This window comes from Oryx dammah, unplaced genomic scaffold (genome assembly GCF_014754425.2).
Source record: "Oryx dammah isolate SB20612 unplaced genomic scaffold, SCBI_Odam_1.1 HiC_scaffold_5, whole genome shotgun sequence".
In the NCBI taxonomy this organism is placed as follows: domain Eukaryota; kingdom Metazoa; phylum Chordata; class Mammalia; order Artiodactyla; family Bovidae; genus Oryx; species Oryx dammah.
The window spans coordinates 3,223,274-3,248,460 of record NW_024070189.1 but is presented as its reverse complement, the minus strand read 5'-3'; the positions used below and the strand labels follow the sequence as shown (position 1 = coordinate 3,248,460).

General features: G+C 39.3%; 1 protein-coding gene across 1 annotated transcript in view; it reads right to left on the bottom strand.

Moving 5' to 3' along the window:
* The window catches only part of FBXL17 (F-box and leucine rich repeat protein 17), a 504,895-nt gene that overhangs the window by 462,198 nt on the left and 17,510 nt on the right, over positions 1 to 25,187 (bottom strand). Inside the window, exons 3-4 of the mRNA XM_040239500.1 lie at positions 20,886 to 21,008; positions 17,405 to 17,662 (exon numbers count right to left, since the gene is read on the bottom strand). Of these exons, the coding sequence (XP_040095434.1) occupies positions 17,405 to 17,662; positions 20,886 to 21,008 (381 nt within the window). The remainder of the gene's footprint in view (positions 1 to 17,404; positions 17,663 to 20,885; positions 21,009 to 25,187) is intronic.

Sequence of the window (25,187 nt, the reverse complement as noted above, 5' to 3'; positions counted from 1 at the left end):
AGGATTAAAGATGAAAATAGCATCAAACTTCTTAATGAGAACATTGAAAGAAAGCAACAGAGCAACGCCATTAAATACTGAAGGAAAATTATTTCAAATCTCTGATTCTATTAAGTGTGAGGGGTAGAAAAGAGACATTTCCACAACATGCAAATTCTCAGAAAGGACTTACGTCCCATATATTCGTAAGAGATCACAGGAAGAGATCACAGTCTGTGCCCTATAAAACATGAGTGTACACCCAGAGAAAGAAGGCATGACATCTAGGTAACAGAACACCTCACAGAACAGCGAGAAGAGAACATGAAGAATAACAGCGAAGGTGAGACACTAAGACGACCATTAATGCGAAAGTATGCATTCGAGGAGTCCAGACTGCTGTCTGCTTTAAGAAAATAAATTTAACCAAGTATCTGTACACAGACACTAAAACAGGAAGGGGGAAGCTGGGGGCGCCATCACTGTTAAGATATAAAAACTAGTGAAGTAAATGAGGACAAAAGGTGTTTACACAATTATAAAATGTAAATACTGAATACTTATTTAACCAAAATTAGAACTATGTTGATACTATGAACGGATAGGAGACAGAAAAGGATAAGTGAGCTAAATCCTCATCTTTCCATAGCAAGGAAACAGCACAGATGTTCTAAAATGAATAAATCAAGAAAACACACACAGAAACAGACAGGAAATGCTTCTCTACTATTGCATCCCTCCTGTGAACTCTGGTCTAACTCCTGGTCTCTACAAGGATTATTAATTAGCTTACATTAATAAGCTGAATATGTTCAGTTCATCTCTGTTCTTTTGCTCCTTGAGAATAAACTGCCCACAAGGAACAACCTACTTCTACATTTGCAGGACACTGCTGATTCAGCCTAGTGAATGGTGACTGTGCCCACTGACCAAACTACAGCATTTGTATTAACAGACGTATTCAACTCTATTAGTAAGCAACATTCCCAATCTAGCCTTCCTGTGTATTAAAGCTGGTGTTTTCCCTCTGCCACTATTTCAACGTCTTATTTGTCAATTTATTCAGATACTGAGCAATAAAGAGACCTCAACACTTAGTGTACCAGCCAGGATTAGAATAGAAATCTGAACAGAATCTGGATAAAAGGAGTAACAGGTATCTATAAGACTCTTAGACATCAATGTCTGTGGACAGCTTGGTAGAGTCTCATGTTGAAATAGGTAAGTTATACTGCTGCAAAGGTCCATCTAGTCAAAGCTAGGGTTTTTCTAGTAGCCATGTATGGATGTCAAGAGTTGGACTGTGAAGAAAGCTGAGCACCGAAAAATTGATGCTTTTGAACTGTGGTGTTGGAGAAGACTCTTGAGAGTCCCTTGGACTGCAAGGAGATCCAACCAGTCCATCCTAAAGGAAATCAGTCCTGAATATTCATTGGAAGGACTGATGCTGAAGCTGAAACTGAAACTCCAATACTTTGGCCATCTGATGCGAAGAACTAACTCAATGGAAAAGACCCTGATGCTGGGAGGGATTCGGGGCAGGAGAAGAAGGGGACGACAGGATGAGATGGCTGGATGGCATCACCGATGCAATGGACATGAGTGTGGGTAAACTCCGGGAGTTGGTGATGGACAGGGAGGCCTGGTGTGCTGCGGTTGATGAGGGGTCGCAAAGAGTCAGACATGACTGAGCGACTGAACTGAACTGAATACTGCTGCAGTCTGGAAGAGATGTTTAAACCCATTACATGGTGTTTTGACCTTAGCAAGTAGCTCTGATGGCTTTATCTATAAACAAGTGACTGTGACTTTCCATAGAGCAGCCACATGGGCAGCATACATACATAAGAACCACTGTAATAGTCTCAGCAGACATTAGCAGCACAGGACCCTAATAACTTACTAGGGAAGAGCATCTCAAGGGACAATCACCATCATTTAGTCTCACTGAAGAAACTGAGGTTCTATTTTAGACAACCTCACTAAACATACCAGGAAAGACTGCATCCATGTTGGTGTCTATCTGTACTAGTCACTGTTACCCCAAATAAACGTTCTAAAGTTCCAGAAATAAATTTAATCAAGAAGGTAAAAGATCTGTACTCTGAAAACTATAAAACAATGATGAAAGAAACTGAAGATGACACAAATAAATGGAAAGATAAACCATTCACGTGGACTAGAAGAATATTGTTAAAATGACTACACTAACCAAAGCAGTCTATGTATTCAGTGCAATACCAATGGTATTTTTCACAGAACTAAAACAAATAATCATAAAATTTATATGAAACCACAGAAGACTTCAAATAATCAAAACAATCCTTAGAAAAAAGGAAAAAGCTGGAAGCATCACACACTTGATTTCAAACTATACTACAAAGCTATAGTAATCAAAACAGTATGATACTGGCACAAAAACAGGCACAGATCAATGGACAGAACAAAGAGCCCAGAAATAAACACAAACACACACATATTCACACCCAGCCTGCCCTTCAATGCTATTTGCATCTGACATGCCAGGCACAATCTGAACTCTCATTCTTCACCAAGTAAATGGTCTTAGGTACCAAAGACACAGAACCCCAGTATGTCATTTAGGAGGCTATGAATCTCTATCAATTCAAGTCCAGTATCTGGTTCCCTAGGAAAGGTGCAAGTTGAATGAGCAGTCATAGAAACTCTCCTCCAACTCTCATGTGTCAAGGGCACCCATCAGTCAGCTCTGAAGGAAAGCATTTAATACACAGGGTGTTGGCACTTAAATGAAGCCACCTATTCATCCATAGTTCACTTTAGCACATGACAGCAGTTAGAACTATAAACAGACTAAATCAATATAAACAGGATTATCCTTGACTTATTCTTTTCCTTTTTATAATAGTCATTTAAGATTATTCACAGTTTTGCTCAAGAACCTTGAGTGTTAGTCACTCAGTCATGTCCAACTCTTTGTGATCCCATGGATGTAGCCCACCAGGCTCCTCTGTCCACGGAATTCTCCAGACAGGAATACTGGAGTGGGAAGCCATTATTTTCTCCAGGGTGGGACTCAGGGATCAAACCCAGGTCTCCTGAATTGCAGGCAGATTCTTTACCTTCTGAGCACCAGGGAAGCCCTTAGAACTCCAAAGGTACTTTTCAAAATTTTCTCTAAAATACTTGGAGATGATTTTCCGTGAATCTCAAATTTTAACTAAAATTTTGCACACTACCCTTAAGAATTTACAAAAGAGAATATGTTTTAACAAGCTATTTGCTGTTACTGGGTTACTTTTTTAATAAAACAAACACCTTAGGAAGAGTATAATTCAACAAAGAATCTAGATAACTGAAACATCAACACAGATTGCACTGGGATAAAAGTAAGATTAGGTTTTCCAAGGTCACAGGAAAGTTTTTCAAAACCAGTAGTAAAAACATATTTTTAAAACATGAGGTATACATTCAATAGAAGAGGGAATTTGTTCCTTCTTTCCATTACTGCTATATCACCATGGTCACCATTATACATATACAAAAGAAAGCAGTGAAAAAAACCCAATCCATATCTTATAGTAACTTTGCCCAACTACACTAAATATTCATGTTTGTGAAATCATAAAAATAACAATTTCATAATTTGATTCAATAGTTTCATCATTGGTAGCAGAGGAACACAAACAATGAGATATCAAAGAAAGCAAAGTAAATTTTTCAAACTGCCACTCATCTGACCCACTTTAAGGACTCAAATTTGAATCTTTTTCCTAAATTTATATTATTTGACTTTACAAACAGTGAAAACATTATGCAAGTTATAAGCCAGACACAGAAGAGTTAGGAGTGTATGAGTCCACTTACATGAGGTAGCAAGAATAGGTCCTGAAAGTACACTAATTAGAAATCAGAATAGAGTCCACGATGGTTACACAACGTAGTGAACGTACGTAATGCCACTGAACTGCACACTTAAAAGTTGTTAAAATGAAAAACTTGCTAAAATAGTAAACATTATGAAGATTCTACCACAGTAAAAAAAACACCACCACCACATTGAAAAAACAAATGCCAGCAAAACTTGAGATTAAAAAAAATAATAGGTCAACAGGAAGTGATGTTTCTTTCCAAACCCATTTTTTCTAATTATAATTATTTTAACATAATTACAGTAGATGTTAAATAAACTGACTTAAATGAGAAAGAAAAAGAAAGCTCATGCTATAAAAAGGTTGAATGTTCTACATTCAATGAGAACAAGCCATGAAAACATGCCAATAAATTAGTTTTCAGTGAGACACTATAAAATTATAAAATATTGGGAAAATCACAACCTCAAAGAAGCTGCACGCATATTCCTGTCCCACTTCAATTCTTAATAAAAATTGACTGTTATACTTCAAATAAAATCTATCCATCCATCACACACTCAGTCACGTCTGACTCTTTGAGACCCGATGGACTGCAGCCTACCAGCCTCCTCTGTCCATGAGATTCTCCAGGCAAGAATACTGGAGTGGGCTGCCATTTCCTCCTCCAGGGGATCTTCCCGACCCAGGAATCAAACCTGTGTCCCAAGCATTGCAGGCAAATTCTTTACCACTGAGCTGTCGGTAAATCTATATAAGTAAAATAAAGTAAAACTCTATCTCTAATTCAAGAAAAAGGCCTTGACTCTATATCAAAAGATTCACTAAATGAATCTACAATTATATAGTACTTTTAATTTAAATGTTTATCATACATATTGATTTTGTGATTCTATCATTTAACTGAATTTCAGTTAACTGACCAACTTCCATTATCAGGCCCATTAGGTGAGAAGACTTACACTGAATTTTAACAATGCATACCTGTACCTCACTGGGTTGTGGAGTTTCTTTCTTAATAACACAATTAGAAATGCGTATTGGCACACTGAAAAGCATATAAAAGTACTAAGTAAATGTCTTATACATTATAATTACTATCAATGGGTAAAGAAGGAAGCTATTAGAACACTATTCACTAGGATTTATGAGAACAGAAATTTTTATAAGTACTATAAATTCCCATGAAGAGGCCTTCTTGAATTATATGAAGCCTCAATACTCCCAGTTACAGATGGAAAATATTTTCTATAGTCATTGAATTGTGCATCCCAGCTTAAAATCCTATATATGGTCTCACATGACAAGATTCAGAAATCAAGCAAAACAGAAAGAGAATATTGGCTCCATAACTTCCCAACTATGTGAACATGGGTAAGTTATTTAACTTTCAAAAGATTCAATTTTTCATCCTGAAATACTTCAGGGCTACTGTGAAGCTTAAAGGGGATAACAAAATATGAAAGCACAAAATACAATGCCTGTCACATAAAAAGCACCCAAAATACATTTACTTCCCATTGTCAACTGTGATGCTAATTTAGAGACAGAACGCTTAAAACACTCTTAAAACTACTTAACTATAAAACATTTTGATAAAGAATGCTTTTCGAGATCTCTATTTTCTCACCCTCATTGTAAGTAACAATTATCATTACAGGGACAAAAAATGAGTGTCCTGGTTTCCCAGGTGGCACCGGTTGGTAAAGAGTCCGCCCGCCAGTGCAGGAGACACAGGTACCACTCCCGGGTCGGGGAAGTCCCCTGGAGAAGGAGATGGCAACCCACTCCAGCATTCTTGCCTGGAAAACATGGAGAGAGGAGTCTGGCAGGCTACAGTCCGTGAGGTCACAAAGAGTCGGACACGATTAAGCAGGCATACAAGGATGCCATGTGCAGAGGGAAGGCAATGAGCTAAATGGGTTGAGTATGAACTCAAGGCACCTCTGGATATGAATGCCAGCCCTCTCACTTACTACTTTATCTCAGATAAATTACTAATAGTCTCTCTGTAACAACTTACTCATCTATAAAAATGAAATAATAGCAATCTCAGAGAGTGGCAGTAAATCAAGAGAGAAATTAAATGTATGAATATACAGTCAGAATATATGAACAGTCGCTAACACGGCAGAGCGCCGAAGAACTGATGCTTTGGAACTGTGGTCCTGGAGAAGATTCTTGAGAGGCCCTTGGACTACCAGGATATCAAACTTGTGAATCCTAAGATAAATCGATCCTGAATATTCATTGGAAGGAGTGATGCTGAAGCTGAAGCTCCAATATGCTGGCCACCGATGCGAGGAGCCAACGCACTGGAAAAGACCCTGATGCTGGAAAGACTGAGGGCAAGAGAAGGGAGCGAAAGAGGATGAGATGGCTGGATGACCTCACCGACTCACTGGACATGATTCGGAGCAAACCCCGGGAGATGGTAAAAGACAGGGAGGCCTGGAGAGCCGCAGTCCATGGGGTCACAAAGAGTTGGACACAACTGAGTCACTGATCAGCAACATAGAGGTTACATACCTGCTCTTTATTTAACTATCACTAGAGCATGTAGAGATAGATTAGATGAGACTGAGAGTTTCCTTTATCTCAGAAATTCAGCATTTCTTTTTCCTTTATTGTGGTAACATGTATGTAACATAAAGTTGCTCCTTTAACCACGTTTAGGCACACGATTCAGTGGCATTATTTCCATAGTATTGTGCAGCCATCCCCACTATTTCCAAAACTTTCTCATCCCCTCAAATAGAAACTCCCTACCCATTAAGCAACAAGTACCCATTCCCTGGGCTTCCCCAGCAGCTCAGTGGTAAAGAATCCACCTGTCATGCAGGAGATGCAAGTTTGATCCGTGGGTCAGGAAGATCCCCTGGAGGAGGGCATGGCAACCCACTCCAGTATCCTTGCCTGGAGAATCCCATGGACAGAGGAGCCTGGTGGGCTACAGTTCACGGGGTCAGAGAGTTGGACACGACTGAAGCCAACTGAGTACCCATTCTCCACTTCCCCTACCCCATGAAACACTCTACCTACATCTGTCTCCATGTATTTGCCTCTAGTAGGTACTTTATAGGGCTTCCCTGTTGGCTCAGCAGTAAAGAATCTGCCTGCAAAGCAGGAGACCCAGGAGACCCAGGTTCGATCCCTGGGTTGGGAAGATCCCATGGAGGAGGGCATGGCAACCCACTTCAGTACTCTGGCCTGGAGAATCCCAAGGACAGAGGAGCCTGGCAGGCTATATAGGGTCACACAGTCAGACATGACTGAAGTGACTAAACAGGTAATTTATATAAGTAGAACCTTACAGTATTTGTTCTTTGTGTCCAGTCTATTTAACTTGGCATGTGTTTTCAAAGTTCACTCATACAGTAACAGGTACAGCATTTCATTCCATTAGAAGGCAATGGCACCCTACTCCAGTACTCTTGCCTGGAAAATCCCACGGACGGAGGAGCCTAGAAGGCTGCAGTCCGTGGGGTCGCTAAGGGTAGGACACAACTGAGCGACTTCACTTTCACTTTTCACTTTCATGCATTGGAGAAGGAAATGGCAACCCACTCCAGTGTTCTTGCCTGGAGAATCCCACGGACGGGGCAACCTGGTGGGCTGCCATCTATGGGGTTGCACAGAGTCGGACACGACTGAAGTGACTTAGCAGCAGCAGCAGTATAAGGCCTAATAGTATTTCATTGTACATACATACATTTCATTCACTCATTCACCTCAATGGACACTTGAGTTGTTCCTACCCTCTGTCTGTTATGAATAATGATAAATGAAAACAAATAAACAAGGATCTATTCGAGTCACTGTTTCCAATCATCTGGGGTATGTATTTAGGGAAGAATTACTGGGTCATATGACCAACCTAGAGAGCATATTGAAAAGCAGAGACATTACTTTGCCAACAAAGGTCTGTCTAGTCAAGGCTATGGTTTTTCCAGTGGTCATTATGGATGTGAGAGTTGGACTGTGAAGAAAGCTGAGTGCCGAAGAATTGATGCTTTTGAGCTGTGGTGCTGGAGAAGACTCTTGAGAGTCCCTTGGACTGCAAGGAGATCCAACCAGTCCATTCTGAAGGAGATCAGCCCTGGGTATTCTTTGGAAGGAATGATGCTGAAGCTGAAACTCCAGTACTTTGGCCACCATGCGAAGAGTTAACTCACTGGAAAAGATGATGCTGGGAGGGTTGGGGGCAGGAGGAAAAGGGGACGACCAAGGATGAGATGGCTGGATGGCATCACGGACTCGATGGACGGGAGTCTGAGTGAACTCTGGGAGATGGTGATGGACAGGGAGGCCTGGCGTGCTGCGATTCGTGGGGTTGCAAAGAGTCGGACACGACTGAGCGACTGGACTGACTGACTGACTGATGACAGCTCCACGGTTAACCTTCTGATGAACCACCAAGTTCTTCCACAGCACATGCAACGCTGTTTCTCTTCCTGATCTTAGGGGAAGCTGCTCAGCTATTCACCACTGAGTATGTCAGCTGCACTTCAGTCACATACAACCTTTATCACGTTGAGAACGTATCTTTCTATTCCTATTTCATTGTGCGTTTTATCAAGGAAAGGGGTTTGAGCACCAAATGCATTTTCTGTGCCAATTAAGATGATTATGCGGGTGCTTCTTCCTTCATTCTGGTAATGCAGTGCATTATTACATTGGCTGCTTTTTGTATGTTGAGTCATCCTCCCATTCGTGGGATAAATTATCCTTGGTCATAGTATTTAATCCTTTTAACATGCTGTTGAATGCTGTTTGCTGTATTTTGCTGAAGATTTCTGCATCTATAGCCATTAAACATATTACTCTATAGTTGTCTTTTCTTGCAGTGTTTTTGCCTGGCTTCAGAATCAGGGTAATGCTGGCCTCACAGAAATTACCAAGTGTTGCTTTATTTTAAATATTTTGAGAGTTTGAGAGACAGATTGGTATTATTTCTTCCTTACCTGTTAGACCAAATTTAACAGGGAAGTCATCTGATTCCAGACTTCGCTTTGTTGAAAGGATTTTTACTACTGATTCAATCTCCTTACTTGTTACTTGTTACTCTGCATTCAGATTTTCTGCTTATCTCTGCATCAGTGTTGTAGCTTGTACATTTCTAGGAATTTACCCATTTCATCTAGGCTATCCAGTTTCTGTTGTATATAGTTGTTCATAATTTTCTTATATAATCCTTTTTATCTCTATAGTTAGTGGTAATGTCTGCTCTTAAATTTCCCATTTAGTAAGTTGAGTCTTCTTTTTTACTTAGTCAATCTAGTTAAAGGTTTGTCATTTTTGCTGGTATTTTCAAAGATACCGGTTTTGGTTTCATTGATTTTCTCTATAACTTGTCTGCTTTCTAGTTCATTTTTCTGTGCTCTGATCATCATTTCTTTCCTTCTGTTAGCTTTGGATTTAGTTTGGTCTTCTTTTGCAAGTTCCTCCAGGTATTAAATTACGCACTTCAGTATCCTTCCCAGGTTGGACAGAGGAGCCCAGTGGGAGTCCATGGGGTGGCAAAGGGATGGACACAACTCAGCAACTGAGCAAGCATGCCAAGTGTCCACCAGGTGTGCAATTAAGTTACTTATTTCAGATTTTTCTTCTTTTGTAAACATAAACTTTTACACTATAAATCTCCTTCTGAACACTATTTTTGTTGCCATAATTTTGGTATATTGTATTTTCATTTTCATTCAATATATTTTCCAATTTCCCTTGTGATTTCTTCATTGTCCCACTGGTTGTGTAGGAAATATTATTTACCTTACAGATATTTGTATATTTTTCAGTTTTCTTTATGTTATTAATTCTTAAATTCATGTCACTATGGTCAAAAAAGATTCTGGTATGGCTTCAATCTTGCCAAATTTATTAGAAGTTGTTTGTGACTGGAAATACGGTCTACCTTTGAGACTATGTCACGCACACTCTTTTGCTGCCAAGTGCAGTCCATTGTCTCCATCTGCCAGCAGATACACACTGTAACTGGCTTACAGCACTGTGCAAGCCCTCTGGTTTACTGCTGACCTTTTTCTGGTTGTTCTCTCCATTAGTGAAAGTAGGCTATTAACATCTCCAACTATTAACGTGAAACTGTCTTTTCCTCCCTTTAAAGTCTTTATAAATTTAGGAGCATTTTTCCTTTATATATATAGGAGCTGTGTTGTTTGGGTCATATGCTTGTAGCTGATGTATCTTTCTGATGAATTGACATTTTTATCAATCTATAATGACCTTCATTGCTTCCTGTAACCTTTTTACTTAAAATTTTTTTTCATAATAATACAGATCCTCCTCAATTTACAATAGACTTAATTCCTGATAAACCTGTAAGTTGAAAATATCGTAAGTCAAAATGCACTAATACACTAATCTACTGAACACCACAGGAGAGCCTAGCCTACCATAAACAGGCTCAGAAGACTATATCAGCCTATAGTTGGGCAAAACCCCTTCACAGGAAGCCTACTTTATAATAAAGTATTGAGCACCTTGTATAATTTCACCATAAGTGAGAGAGAGAACTGCAGTATGGGTACAGAGTGGCTGTCGCTGTGACAGCTGTCTACCCTCGTGACTGTGTGCCTGACTGGGAACCACAGCCCACTGGCACCGTCCAGAAACCTGAGTGTCACATCACACACTGCCAGCCCAGGAAAAGATGAAAATTCAAAATCTGAAGTACAGTGCCTATTGAACACCATCATAAAGTCAAAAAATTATTAAGGCAAAACACCGTAAGTTGAGGAGCACTACACCTTTCCTTGGTTATTAGAATTTAAGTGGAATAATTCTTTCCATTTTTGTTGACTTTCAACCTCATTGTGTCAATATCTAAAAGGGATGTTTTTTAGACTTTATATGCATGGTTGATTTTTTTTTTTATTCTGCCAATCTTTGCCCTTTAATTAGAGAACTTAATCCAATTATAATCAAAGTAAGTTCTGCGGTCATGAAATTAAAAGATGCCTGCTCCTTGGAAGGAAAGCTATGACAGACCTAGACAACTTATTACAAAGCAGAGATATCACTTTGCCAACAAAGGTCCATATAGTCAAAGCTATGTTTTTTCCAGAAGTCATGTATGGATGTGAGAGCTGGACCATAAAGAAAGCTGATTATCCTAATTTTTCAAAGAAATTCTCTCCTTGGCTTTTTCCTCTCAGGCCTTGTGTGACCCAGTGCATGATTCAGCCATAATCTTCTGCCCCAACGACTGCAGATTTTTGTATTTGCTTACAATACCCACCCTGAATGTGTTTTGAATTAGGTGAAACAAATATGAGCATCGTACATGAGTCCTTTAAGAAGCTCCCAAGCAGGTCAGAATACACACACACAGTGGACTGTGAATAAAGTCTGCTCTGCTCCCTGTGGAACCAGGGACATACACTGGGAGCACAGGCTGCTTCTTCGGTGCTGCTGCCAAGATGGCGAAGGCAGGAGGTGCAGACAAGCAAAGAGGTGCAGAGCTCTATCATTGTCTTTAAACTGCCTTTCCCTGCCAGCGTTCACTCTGCTGTCAAACACTGTTTTCCTGAGTTCTGGCAAAGTTGGTTGTAATGATTTCTGTTTGTTTTCAAACGTTTCTGTGGAGGAATGGGGTTTGGGAACTATCCACTCCATCATTCTGCTGATCTTACTTTACATATTCATTTTTAAAGGCCTAAAAATCCGTAATAGAGCAAGACCCAAATTTACCAACGCAACATCTATTATCTTGCACATTTTAATCTAGGAGATGCCTTCAGTGACTATTTCCAGAATTTCTACAGAGATCCATTAACTGGATTGAGAGGTTAAACTGTTGTAATCAAATATGAGCAGTCACATAAAATATTAACTTAATGGATACAATTTCTTAGATTTCTTTGAATACTTTCACTACTCTGCTGTCTCCTGTTTGCTGTGACGTGCTAGATGGGAGTAAAATACTAGAAAAACATACACGGCCTACTATTCTTAATTAAATAGCTCTTTTTCCCCATGAATATGTGATTTTAGTTTTACAAAATACATATAAATAATAGAAACATGGCAATGATACTTTTAATAGAAATAAGAATATGAGGATTTCAAGGTGGTATTTCACAAAGAACAGAGAATATGGCAAAAAAAAAGCCTATCAGGTATTTCACCAAAAGCTTAAGAAACTTTGTGAGGTGAATGCAATACTTAATATATTAAATTTTAGACCCATTACAACCCCAAACTAAAATGATTTACATCACTGATTTTATAAACTGAAGTCAAAAAATACATTCAAACAGATGGAGAGATACACAGTTACTTGGATTGGAAGAACCAATATAGTGCCCAAAGCAATCTACAGATTCAAGGCAATCCCTATCAAACTACCAATGGTATTTTTTCACAGAACCAGAAAAAAAATAATTTCATAATTTGTATAGAACACAAAAGACCCCTAATAGCCAAAACAATCTTGAGAAAGAAAACAGGAGTTGGAGGAAGTAATCTTGCTGACTTCCTGGCTTCCCACGTGGCTCAGTGGTAAAGAACCTGCCTGTCAATGCAGGAGACGCAAAAGACACAGGTTTGATCTCTGGGTCCAGAAGATCTCCTGGAAGAGGAAATAGCAATCCACTCCAGCATTCCTGCCTGGAAAAGTCCATGGACAGAGGGGCATGGTGGGCTACAGTCCATGGGGTCACAAAGAGCTGGACACGACTGACCACACAGCACGACTTCAACTATACCTCAAAGATACAGTCATCTAGACAGTACGGTACTGTCACAAAAACAGACACATAGAGCAATGGGACAAGACAGAAAGCCCAGAGATAAGCTACACCCCCACAGGCACCTTATCCTTGACAAAGGAGGAATATACAATGGAGAATACAGTAAGAATATATAATGCAAGAATATACAAAGGAGAAAAGACACCCTCTTCAATAAGTAGGGCTGGGAAAACTGGACACAGCATATAAAAAATGAAACGAGAACAACAACTAACACCATACACAAAAATAAACTCAAAATGGATTAAAGACTTAAATATAAGTTCAGAAACTATAAGCTCTTAGAGGAAAACACAGGCAGTATACTGCTTGACATAAACCACAGCAAGATCCTCTATGACCTACCTCCTATTTATAGAAATAAAAACAAAAATAAACAAGTAGGATCTAATAAAACCTAAAAGCTTTTGCAAAGCAAAGGAAACTATAAACAAGTTAAAAAAATAACCCTCAGGATGGGAGAAAATAATAGCGAATGAAACAACTGACAAAGGGTTAATCTCCAAAATTTACAAGCAGCTCAGGCAGCACTGGAAAAAACAAACAACCCAATCAAAAAGTGGGCAAAAAACCTGAACAGACATTATTCAAAGACATACGATAGCTAATAAACACATGAAAAGATGCTCAACACCCCTCAGTATTAGAGAACTGTGAATCAAAACTACGATGAGGTATGACCTCACACAGGTAAGAATGGCCATCATCAGAAAATCTGCAACAATAAATACTAAAGAGGGTGTGTGCTCTTGCATTGTTGGTGGGAATGCAAACTGATGGAGAAGAGTATGGAGATTCCTTAAAACACTAGGAATAAAACTACCATATGACCCAACAGTCCCACTACTGGGCACATACCCTGAGGAAACCGTAACTGAAAGAGACACATGTACCCCAGTGTTCACTGCAGTGCTATTTACAATAGCCAGGACATGGGAGCACCCTAGATGTCCACCGGCAGATGAATGCAAAACAGGCAGAGGCACAGATACACAGTGGAGTAGTTCTCAGCCACCACACTGGAGTCAGTTCAAAGGAGGCAGGTGAACCTAGAGCCACCACACTGGAGTCAGTTCAAATGAGGCAGATGAACCTAGAGCCAATTATACAGTGTGAAGCAAGTCAGAGAGAGAAAAACAGATGTCACAGATTAACACATATATACGGAATCTAGAGAGATGGTACTGATGACCCTAGTCTCAAGGCAGCGATGGAGGCAGACACGGAGAACAGACCTGTGGACACAGCAGGGGAAGGGGCGGGTGTGAGGACTTGAGAGAGAAGATGGGAACACATACCCTACCGTGTGTGAGACAGCCAGCCGGCAGAGGCTGCTGTATCATGTAAGGAGCTCAAACTCGGTGTTTCATAGACAGCCCAGAGGCGTGGGACAGGGTGGGAGGCAGGTTCAAGATTGAGGGGACATATGTACATGTTAATGTATGGCAGAAACTAACATAATATTGTAAAGCAATTATCCTCTAATTAAAAATGATTTTTTAAAAAAACACATTCACATGGTATTTGCTAAAGTCAACTAAAATTATAGTAGTTATGATGAAAATATATTTTTTAAGATATTATCAATAAAATACATGTATACCATTCTAAAACATTTGTCAGTTTTTACTAACAGGAAAATATTCCTAAAACTTTTTAACTTGATCTGTAGAATAAACAATTTAATTGCTATGTTTATGAGTAGAAAAGAAAAAAAATGCCAGGAAAATTCATCAATTATGAAAGTTCCATCCTAGGCCTTTGAAACTTTATTATACATTTTTAAGTTGTTAATTCACTAAAACTGTAATACACTCCACAGCAGAGCTTATCAAATACCAATGAGAAATTAATTTACTGAGTGAATCAAGATCAATATTTATTCAACATAATAGTATAGAATAGAAAATTGCTTCATGAAACTTTTACTTGTATTTTATGTATACATGAAAAGCCATTCTCTACTATACTACTACACAACACTATTTCATCAGAACAAAGAGGCTAAAAGGGGACATACACCCCCCACCATAGCACAGTCTTAAGCACAGGAAAGGATTACTCACTGAACTGCAGTGAGGTTCAGATGCAATTACTTTGAAAAATTACTTGGGATGAACAGAAACTCAGAACAGATTCATACACACAGCGGCAGGGGGTGGGGAGTGAGCAGGAGAGGGTGAGAGAATTGAGAGAGCAGTACTGAAATGCATACATTTATCACGTGTAAACAGACAGCTAATAGGAAGGTGCTGTATAACGCAGGGAGCTCAGCCCAGCGCTCTGTGACAACCCAGAGGGGTGGGATGGGTTGGGAGGCGGGAGGGAGGTTCAAGACAGGGGGGACATATGTATACCCATGGCTGATTCACACTGATGTACAGCAGAAACTAAGGCAGCCCTGTAAAGCAATTATCTGCATATTAAAAATAAATTTTTAAAAAAAGAAAAATATATAAATTTTTTTAATTAGGATGAAAAAGATTTAAACTATTTTATTACTTTTATCAGATTATTTCTTCATATATAACTAATTCATAATTCAGAAACCATAAAAATCTGAAGCAAACTTCTAATCTGTCATAAATTTTCAGGTTTCAAAACACATCACATTCTAGGAAAGATTTACATAATTAGTCTCAAAGCTGTAAACATTAGATAAATTCATACCACTTAAGTAGCATATTAAATCTTGCTCCTTAAAGAACTCTTTAGTTTCCCTCTATTTCAACCATAAATATGACTTTACTCTACTGTAAGGTATGTACCATGGCACTCTGCTAAGCTGGCACCTATTTGTGTTACATCAGATTTAAATATATAACAATTTTAATCCATTTCTTAATAAATACATAGACTTTTTAAAATGTTTCACTGCAAAGTATACTTTGCTGAGAAATTTCTAATCACAAAAAAATCACATCATGTCTACAAAATTTATAGTTTACCCTAAAGATTATTTCAATAGACTTAACTGCGTAAAATGCTTTGCTAGTGAGTAATCCTGTAGATAGCAGAAACAGTTATTGCACAATTAGTCTTTGCAGACAAAATGAATGAATGAATGAATGAATGAGGTCGCTCAGTCATGTCCGACTCTTTGCTACCCGTGGACTGTAGCTCACCAGGCTACTCCGCCCATGGGATTCTCCAGGCGAGAATACTAGAGTGGGGTCCCATTTCCTTCTCCAGGAGATCTTCCCGACCCAGGGTTCGAACCTGGGTCTCTGGCTTTGTAGGCAGTCCTTTTACCGTCTGAGCCACCAGGGAACTGAAGCATTCGTAATGTGTAAATTGGATTGACAAACCCAGTACTATTTAGGACAGACTTTCCAAATTCCTTCTAGTACTGAGTTTTCAGTTAATCCACATATAATGTCTAAATTTAGGGATATACATGCTATTTCTGGCTTCACCTGAGATGAGACTTAAACCTAGGGCTCCACTGACACTCTGCTTTGACTGGGAAGCACTGGGACTGCATCTCAAGTCTGAATCTAAAAACCTGTTCTGACAAAGTTCTGAAACGGAATTATTAATAATTGATCCTTTTTTTCAACAGATGCTTGCCAAGGGCACTGTGTGTAGAGTGGTAAATGTGCCTAGCTTCTGCCCTCTTGGAGAGGCTCCCTTATTTGAGGTCTAGGAGAGAACAGTCGATTGGCATGGAAAACCAGAAAGATAATAAGGCAGCAGGGCTTCAGGGAACCCAGGCTTTCAGTCTCAGGTCCACTGTCTGCCAACATTAGCCAAGTTTCTTAATCTCTCTAAGACTTAATCTCTTCCTTTACAAAATGAAAATTAAACAAAAAGTTCAATATCAACAACTCCCACAAAGTTACTTCAAGGGCTAAATATAAAAACACAGACAGTGACCAGTACATTAGTGGTGATATTACTAAAGATTCAAAACATTCACAAATTCAGGGACTGGCACATAGAGTCCATTCAATATTCACTCGGAGACAAGAAACTTTAAACACCATTTCCAAAGAAAGTGAATCAACTAGAAAATACACGATACTGTATTTAAACCCAACTACTGTGCCTAATATAGGTAGTTACCATCTTTTTCTTCATTTTATACTCCTTAACTTGGAGTTGCATTTAAAAGATATTTTAAAATATGTAAGCATTTTACCTAGTAACATAAAAGAGAAATTAAAAGTTAATTTTTAAAAGCTCATGCTAACCCCAACTGCATACTGTTGTTACATAAAGCAAGTGAAAGTTGCTCAGTCATGTCCAACTCTTGGTGACCCCATGGACTATACAGCCCATGGAATTCTACAGGCCTGAATACTGGAGTGGGTAGCCTTTCCCTCCTCCAGGGGATCTTCTCAACCCAGGGATCAAACCCAGGTCTCCCGCATTGCAGGCGGATTCTTTACCAGCTGAGCCACAAGGGAAGCCCGAGAATACTGGAGTGGACAGGCTATCCCTTCTCCAGAGGATATTCCCGACCCAGGAACTGAACCAGGGTCTCCTGCATTGCAGGTGGATTCTTTAACAACGAGCTATCAGGGAAGCTCCTACCTAAAGCAAAATTTAGTACAAAATTTAAGTAACAAAAGAATAAACAAATAAAACGGCTGGTCAAAAAAGTTCAAGCACTCATTAAAACACCCAAAGAAGTTAATTTGTCCATTACAGCCACAGCACGCTAGTTCATGAACCCAAATATTCATGGATACATAAAATGACTTATTCTCTGAGTATTACTTTTAACATAAAAATCTTTCAAAGTGACACTGCAAAAAAACACATTAATACATGCAAAACCATCTTATAGAGTCTAAAATTTACCTGTTTGAGTCCTTCATCAGTCAGTTTGTCCTGGTTGCCTACATGAACTTTCTGAAGTAAAGGACAGTGAGAGGCAACTGCAATAATAGAGGTGTCAGAAAGCTGTTTACACCTGTAAGCTGTATACCTAAGAAGTCCAGGACATTTAAATGCTAGAACACATACGCCAGTATCAGACATACTGCGACAATCAGAAATGTTGATTTCAATTATATTTTGACTTCTTGATGCAATTTTTTCCAATAATTCATCAGTGACCTATGAGAGGGGAAAAAAAGTAATAAATTTAAAACTTTGCTAAAAATGGAAACTTACCTTCTATTCTTTCATTAAATTTTTTCTAATATATAACAATTAGATTATAGCATGAAAACCACAATTGAAAAGCTTCTTAATATTAAAGCATAATAAGAACTGTCATATAATTTAAAATATATATTTGGTCTTTTGTCTCCAGTTCCTAGAACAGAGCTCCTAAAGTCTAGGAATTTCCTGAATGATGGAATGTCTTTGTTTTCTTTAGCTAGCCCCTTGTGACCATGCCTGAGTTTACAGTAATGAAATTACCTAAACTGGGGCCCCTAGAGAGCTTTAGGATGGGCGCTGGTCACCAGAAAGACCAGACACCATGTGATTAGAGTATGGAAACTTCCAGTCCCATCCTCTGAGTTTCTGGGAAGAGAGGACAGCTGAAGATAGGTTATAAAAACTCTTGAACAATGAGATCTGAGGGCTTCTGAGTTGCTGAATATTAAAGTGCTGTGAGGGTGATATGCCTTTAGAGGACAGGGAAGCTCCATACCCTCTCCCTGAAACCTTGCCCCTGGCATCTTTTCCATTTGTTTGGTCTTGGGTTATATCCTCTACACTAAAAGAGTAAACATTAGTATTTTCCTGAGTTCTGATCACTCTAGCAAATTATCACCTTGAGCAGGGGACATGGGGAACTTCTAGTTTTAAAGATAGTCAGTCAGAAGTATAGGTGGCTCCAGACTTCCGTGGTGGCTCAGATGGTAAAGCGTCTGCCTACAATGCAGGAGACCAGGGTTCGATCCCTGGGTCAAGAAGATCCTCTGGAGAAGGGGATGGCAACCCACTCCAGTACTCTTGCCTGGAAAATATCATGGACAGAGGAGTGTGGTAGGCTACAGTCCATGGGATCACAAAGAGTCGGACACAACTGACTGACTTCACTTTCAGGACTTGTGGCGGGTACACTGAGCAGGGACAGTCGTGGGACTGAAACCGTAAACTGTAAGGTCTGCACTGACTCCAGGAGTTAGGGTCAAAATTGAACTGAATTGGTGAAAAAGTTGGCTTAAAGCTCAACATTCAGAAAACGAAGATCATGGCATCTGGTCCCATCACTTCATGGGAAATAAATGGGGAAACAGTGGAAACAGTGTCAGACTTTATTTTGGGGGGCTCCAAAATCACTGCAGATGGTGACTGCAGCCATGAAATTAAAAGACGCTTACCCCTTGGAAGAAAAGTTATGATCAACCTAGAGAGCATATTCAAAAGCAGAGACATTACTTTGCCAACTAAGGTCCGTCTAGTCAAGGCTATGGTTTTTCCTGTGGTCATGTATGGATGTGAGAGTTGGACTGTGAAGAAAGCTGAGCGCCGAAGAATTGATGCTTTTGAACTGTGGTGTTGGAGAAGACTCTTGAGAGTCCCTTGGACTGCAAGGAGATCCAACCAGTCCATTCTGAAGGAGATCAGCCCTGGGATTTCTTTGGAAGGAATGATGCTGAAGCTGAAACTCCAGTACTTTGGCCACCTCATGTGAAGAGTTGACTCATCGGAAAAGACTTTGATGCTGGGAGGGATTGGGGGCAGGAGGAGAAGGGGACGATAGAGGATGAGATGGCTGGATGGCATCACGGACTCGATGGACATGAGTCTGAGTGAACTCCGGGAGTTGGTGATGGACAGGGAGGCCTGGCGTGCTGCAATTCATGGGGTCGCAAAGAGTCGGACACGACTGAGCGACTGAACTGAACTGAAAGTTAGAAAGGAAGAAGAAAAGAATCGGGGCATGTTGAGGAGTACAAGGAGTAAGAACCAAGGCTGAAACCAGCTTTGTTTCTACTTGTTGGAAACAGTGTGCCTCTTTCTCTATTTTCTTTTCTTTTTTTTTTAAACCTCCAAACCTAACTACCAGGAGAGGAGAAAAGCTATTAATCTGAGTTTGTAACAAATAGCTAGGATATTCAAGACTAAGGAAGTTAAAACCCAATGGATTACTTCACATTACTGCTCTCTACACTCTCAGCCACAACTAAGTATTCACCATCCCCCCGGGATACAAACTTCATGAACTCAGGCAGGTAAACACTGTATAACTGTCTTACCCTTACCAATAAGGCAGGAAAACAAAAAGGAAACTTAAAAACAAATGCTCAGGAAGTTGTTTATTTTTTTTACAGTGCATGTGTTATAAACAGACACACAGGCTACCAGTGGTAGCTGGATGGCTTGTACCAAATCAGAGAGTCTAGAGTACGTATCACTTTCCACATCAGTGACAGCATCATATTCTGGGACATCACACTTTTAGCTTGAAATTGGTCATGGTGAGAGTATCTGTACGACAAAAACTGGAAAATGTAACAAATCGGAGCTTTTTCTTTGTTCATTTGTTTTTGGAAGCCAGCTGTTAAAACATTCACCAGCACATCCCTACTAACAAGATCATGGAAGGTTTCAAGCAGGTGCAGTACTCCAATAAAATCCTATTTTTAGTAGATATTTTTTATGTTTCCAACGCCAAGTACTGACAACCAAGGAAGAATTTAACAAGTCCAGCCAACTGTCTGTAATAAGGCAATATAAAGTACTTTCTTTCTTAAATGACACCACCATATAAACATAATGGGCAGCTGGGCAAAGGGGAGGATTGGAAAACTCATCAAAGTGAAAATTAAAACAAAGTAAGTTATCTTATTCCATTTTGCTTCCATTTCTTCACACAAAATAACATTATAGGAATACTATTATCAAAAGTATAATAATTATTATATTAATAGGGATAATGATAGTATCAACACATAAGGTTGTTGATCAAATGAACATACATAAAACTCACGGAGCAGTACATACACGGCAAGTCAGCAGTACTATTTAAGTGTTTGCCATCGCTTCTACTAATTCTCTCTCCAAAAAATGAAAAGTTTAGTAACTTTTTCAAATGTAGTAGAAAAAAATAATAATATGGTGGGGGAAACAAAGAGGACCACAACAAAAAGGATTCAGAAGCAACCCCAAATTGCCAATCCAAACTAAAAGATATCCATCACAGAAACCTAGCTTCAACTTGAATTTGAAAAAAAAAAAATTACTAAAGCATAGAATTACAGATTTTAGTCATTTGAACTATCCTGAAAAACTACAGTGTGAAAGAAGTGATTTCTAAGAAGAAAAAAGATATTTTCTGAGTAGGTCAAAATTAGTGTTTTTGTAGTATCAGAATCCATACCTGCTGACGACTACTAAGATCCAGCTGCTTCCAAAACTGGAAATCTAAACAAAGGTCACGCCAGTACTTGCAAACCAATGATGCAGAAAGGCAACGTTCATCCAGAGATAAATTGGAAAATATCTGTGAATAAAAAAGGAACCACATAATATGTGTTAAACATTTTAAAGGCAATAAAAGTTTTTACCAGTTAGAAAACATCAATCTCTTTTAAAAAGTATATCCCTCGTATCAAGGACTGATCACAGCAAGGGACAGCTCCACTACGTAAGAAACCCCGAGCACACTGTCTGTAAGTGGCTGAGCACCAGGTTCCCCACAAATGTGTGCTGTGTGACCCCACAAAAATGTGGGTGAGGGGAAGCCATCCTTCCAGCCATGAAAAGTTAACTTTTTAAAGCAGAAAACCATTTTAGTACAAGTGACCACTATTAAAAGAGTCACTATTATGGACTGCCCTAAAGAGGAAGTATGATATGGAGTAGCTAAGGTCGCAACCGAGAAAGGAAAAAAAGAACACTCAATCTACTAAAATCATGAATACAAAGAGATATTATTACCAACCTTACAGAAAAAGAAAGAATTATAGGGGAGTATTATGAACAATTGTATGCCAACAAATTAGATAATCTAAACGAAACAAACTTCTAGATATATACAAACTAAAAAAACTGATTCAAGAAGAAATAGAAAATTTCAGTAGACCTATAATAAGAGAAAATGTTGAGTCAGTAATCAAAAACTTCCAACGAAGAAAGGCCAAGGACGAGACGGCCCTAACAGTGATACATTTAAAGAACAAACAGAAATCCTTCTTAAATGACTCCCAAAACTGAAGTTTAAGGGAACTCTTGCTAACTCTATAATGTTAGCATTACTCTGACACTAAAGTCAAAGACATCACAAGAAAACTATACACCAATGTCTCTTACCAATTTAAATGCAAAAAATCCTTAAAAAGCCTACTTGGCCCTTGGACAGCATAGGGATTGGGATGCTGACCCTTCATGCAGTTGAAATCCAAGTGTAACTTCATAGTCGGCCCTCCCTATGTGCAATTCACCACCCATAGATTGAACCAACCAAGGACCACATACTATCACAGGGCTTACTGTCAAAAAGAAACCTGCATGTAAGACCTGCATAGTTCAAATCCATGCTGTTCAAGAGTCAACCATATCACCAAAGTAAGTCAAGCAGCGTATTAAAAGGATCATATACCACGGTCAAGTGGTACTTATCCCAAGAATGCAAAAATGGTTCAACAGGCAAAAATGAATCCATTTAAAACACCACATTAATAAAATAAAGGTTTAGAAAATGCAACCATTTCAATTAATGTAGAAAAAGCATTTGACAAAATGCAATGCCCTTTCTTGGCAAAATACTCAGGAAACTAGGAATGAAGGGAACTTCCTTAATGTGATAGATGGCATGTGTAAAAATCCTGCCATTATTATTATACTTAATAGTGAAAGACTGAATACTTTCCCCTGAGATAAGGAACAAGACAAAGATTTCTGCTGTCTCCACTTCTACGCAACACTGTACTAGAAATTCTGGCCTGGGCAATTACATAAGGAGAAGAATTAAAGGGCATTTGGATTAGGGTCATGGTGGAGAGGTCTGACAGAGTGTGGTCCACTGGAGAAGGGAATGGCAAACCACTTCAGTATTCTTGCCTTGAGAACCCCATGAACAGTATGAAAAGTCAAAATGATAAGATACCAAAAGAGGAACTCCCCAGGTCAGTAGGTGCCCAATATGCTACTGGAGATCAATGGAGAAATAACTTCAGAAAGAATGAAGGGATGGAGCCAAAGCAAAAACAACACCCAGCTGTAGATGTGACTGGTGATAGAAACAAAGTCCAATGCTGTAAAGAGCAATATTGCATAGGAACCTGGAATGTCAGGTCCATGAATCAAGGCAAATTGGAAGTGGTCAAACAAGAGATGGCAAGAGTGAATGTCGACATTCTAGGAATCAGCAAACTAAAATGGACTGGAATGGGTGAATTTAACTCAGATGACCATTATATCTATTACTGCGGGCACGAATCCCTCAGAAGAAATGGAGTAGCCAACATGGTTAATAAAAGAGTCCGAAATGCAGTACTTGGATGCAATCTCAAAAACGACAGAATGATCTCTGTTCATTTCCAAGGCAAACCATTCAATATCACAGTAATCCAAGTCTACGCCCCAACCAGTAATGCTGAAGAAGCTGAAGTTGAACGGTTCTATGAAGACCTACAAGACCTTTTAGAACTAACACCCAAAAAAGATGTCCTTTTCATTATAGGGGACTGGAATGCAAAAGCAGGAAGTCAAGAAACACCTGGGGTAACAGGCAAGTTTGGCCTTGGAGTACAGAATGAAGCAGGACAAAGACTAATAGAGTTCTGCCAAGAAAATGCACTGGTCATAGCAAACACCCTCTTCCAACAACACAAGAGAAGACTCTACACATGGACATCACCAGATGGTCAACACCGAAATCAGATTGATTATATTCTTTGCAGCCAAAGATGGAGAAGCTCTATACAGTCAGCAAAATCAAGACCGGGAGCTGACTGTGGCTCAGATCATGAACTCCTTATTGCCAAATTCAGACTTAAATTGAAGAAAGTAGGGAAAACTGCTAGACCATTCAGGTATGACCTAAATCAAATCCCTTATGATTATACAGTGGAAGTGAGAAATAGATTTAAGGGTCTAGATCTGATAGATAGAGTGCCTGATGAACTATGGAATGAGGTTCGTGACATTGTACAGGAGACAGGGATCAAGACCATCCCCATGGAAAAGAAATGCGAAAAAGCAAAATGGCTGTCTGAGGAGGACTTACAAATAGCTGTGAAAAGAAGAGAAGCGAAAAGCAAAGGAGAAAAGGAAAGATATAAGCATCTGAATGCAGAGTCCCAAAGAACAGCAAGAAGAGATAAGAAAGCCTTCTTCAGTGATCAATGCAAAGAAATTGAGGAAAAGAACAGAATGGGAAAGACTAGAGATCTCTTCAAGAAAATTAGAGATACCAAGGGAACATTTCATGCAAAGATGGGCTCGATAAAGGACAGAAATGGTATGGACCTAACAGAAGCAGAAGATATTAAGAAGAGGTGGCAAGAATACACGGAAGAACTGTACAAAAAAGATCTTCATGACCCGGATAATCACGATGGTGTGATCACTCATCTAGAGACAGACATCCTGGAATGTGAAGTCAAGTGGGCCTTAGAAAGCATCACTACGAACAAAACTAGTGGAGGTGATGGAATTCTAGTTGAGCTGTTTCAAATCCTGAAAGATGATGCTGTGAAAGTGCTGCACTCAATATGCCAGCAAATTTGGAAAACTCAGCAGTGGCCACAGGACTGGAAAAGGTCAGTTCTCATTCCAATCCCAAAGAAAGGCAATGCCAAAGAATGCTCAAACTACCACACAATTGCACTCATCTCACACACTAGTAAAGTAATGCTCAAAATTCTCCAAGCCAGGTTTCAACAATATGTGAACCGTGAACTTCCTGATGTTCAAGCTGGTTTTAGAAAAGGCAGAGGAACCAGAGATCAAATTGTCAACATCCGCTGGATCATGGAAAAAGCAAGAGAGTTCCAGAAAAACATCTATTTCTGCTTTATTGACTATGCCAAAGCCTTTGACTGTGTGGATCACAATCAACTGTGGAAAATTCTGAGAGAGATGGGAAACCAGACCACCTGACCTGCCTCCTGAAAAATCTGTATGCAGGTCAGGAAGCAACAGTTAGAACTGGACATGGAACAACAGACTGGTTCCAAATAGGGAAAGGAGTGTGTCAAGGGTGTATATTATCACCCTGCTTATTTAACTTCTATGCAAAGTACATCATGAGAAACTCTGGACTGGAAGAAACACAAGCTGGAATCAAGATTGCTGGGAGAAATATCAATTACCTCAGATATGCAGATGACACCACCCATACGACAGAAAGTGAAGAGGAGCTAAAAAGCCTCTTGATGAAAGTCAAAGAGGAGAGTGAAAAAGTTGGCTTAAAGCTCAACATTCAGAAAACGAAGATCATGGCATCTGGTCCCATCACTTCATGGGAAATAGATGGAAAAACAATGGAAACAGTGTCAGACTGTTTTTTTGGGGCTCCAAAATCACTGCAGATGGTGACTGCAGCCATGAAATTAAAAGACGCTTACTCCTTGGAAGAAAAGTTATGACCAACCTAGATAGTATATTCAAAAGCAGAGACATTACTTTGCCAACTAAGGTCCGTCTAGTCAAGGCTATGGTTTTTCCTGTGGTCATG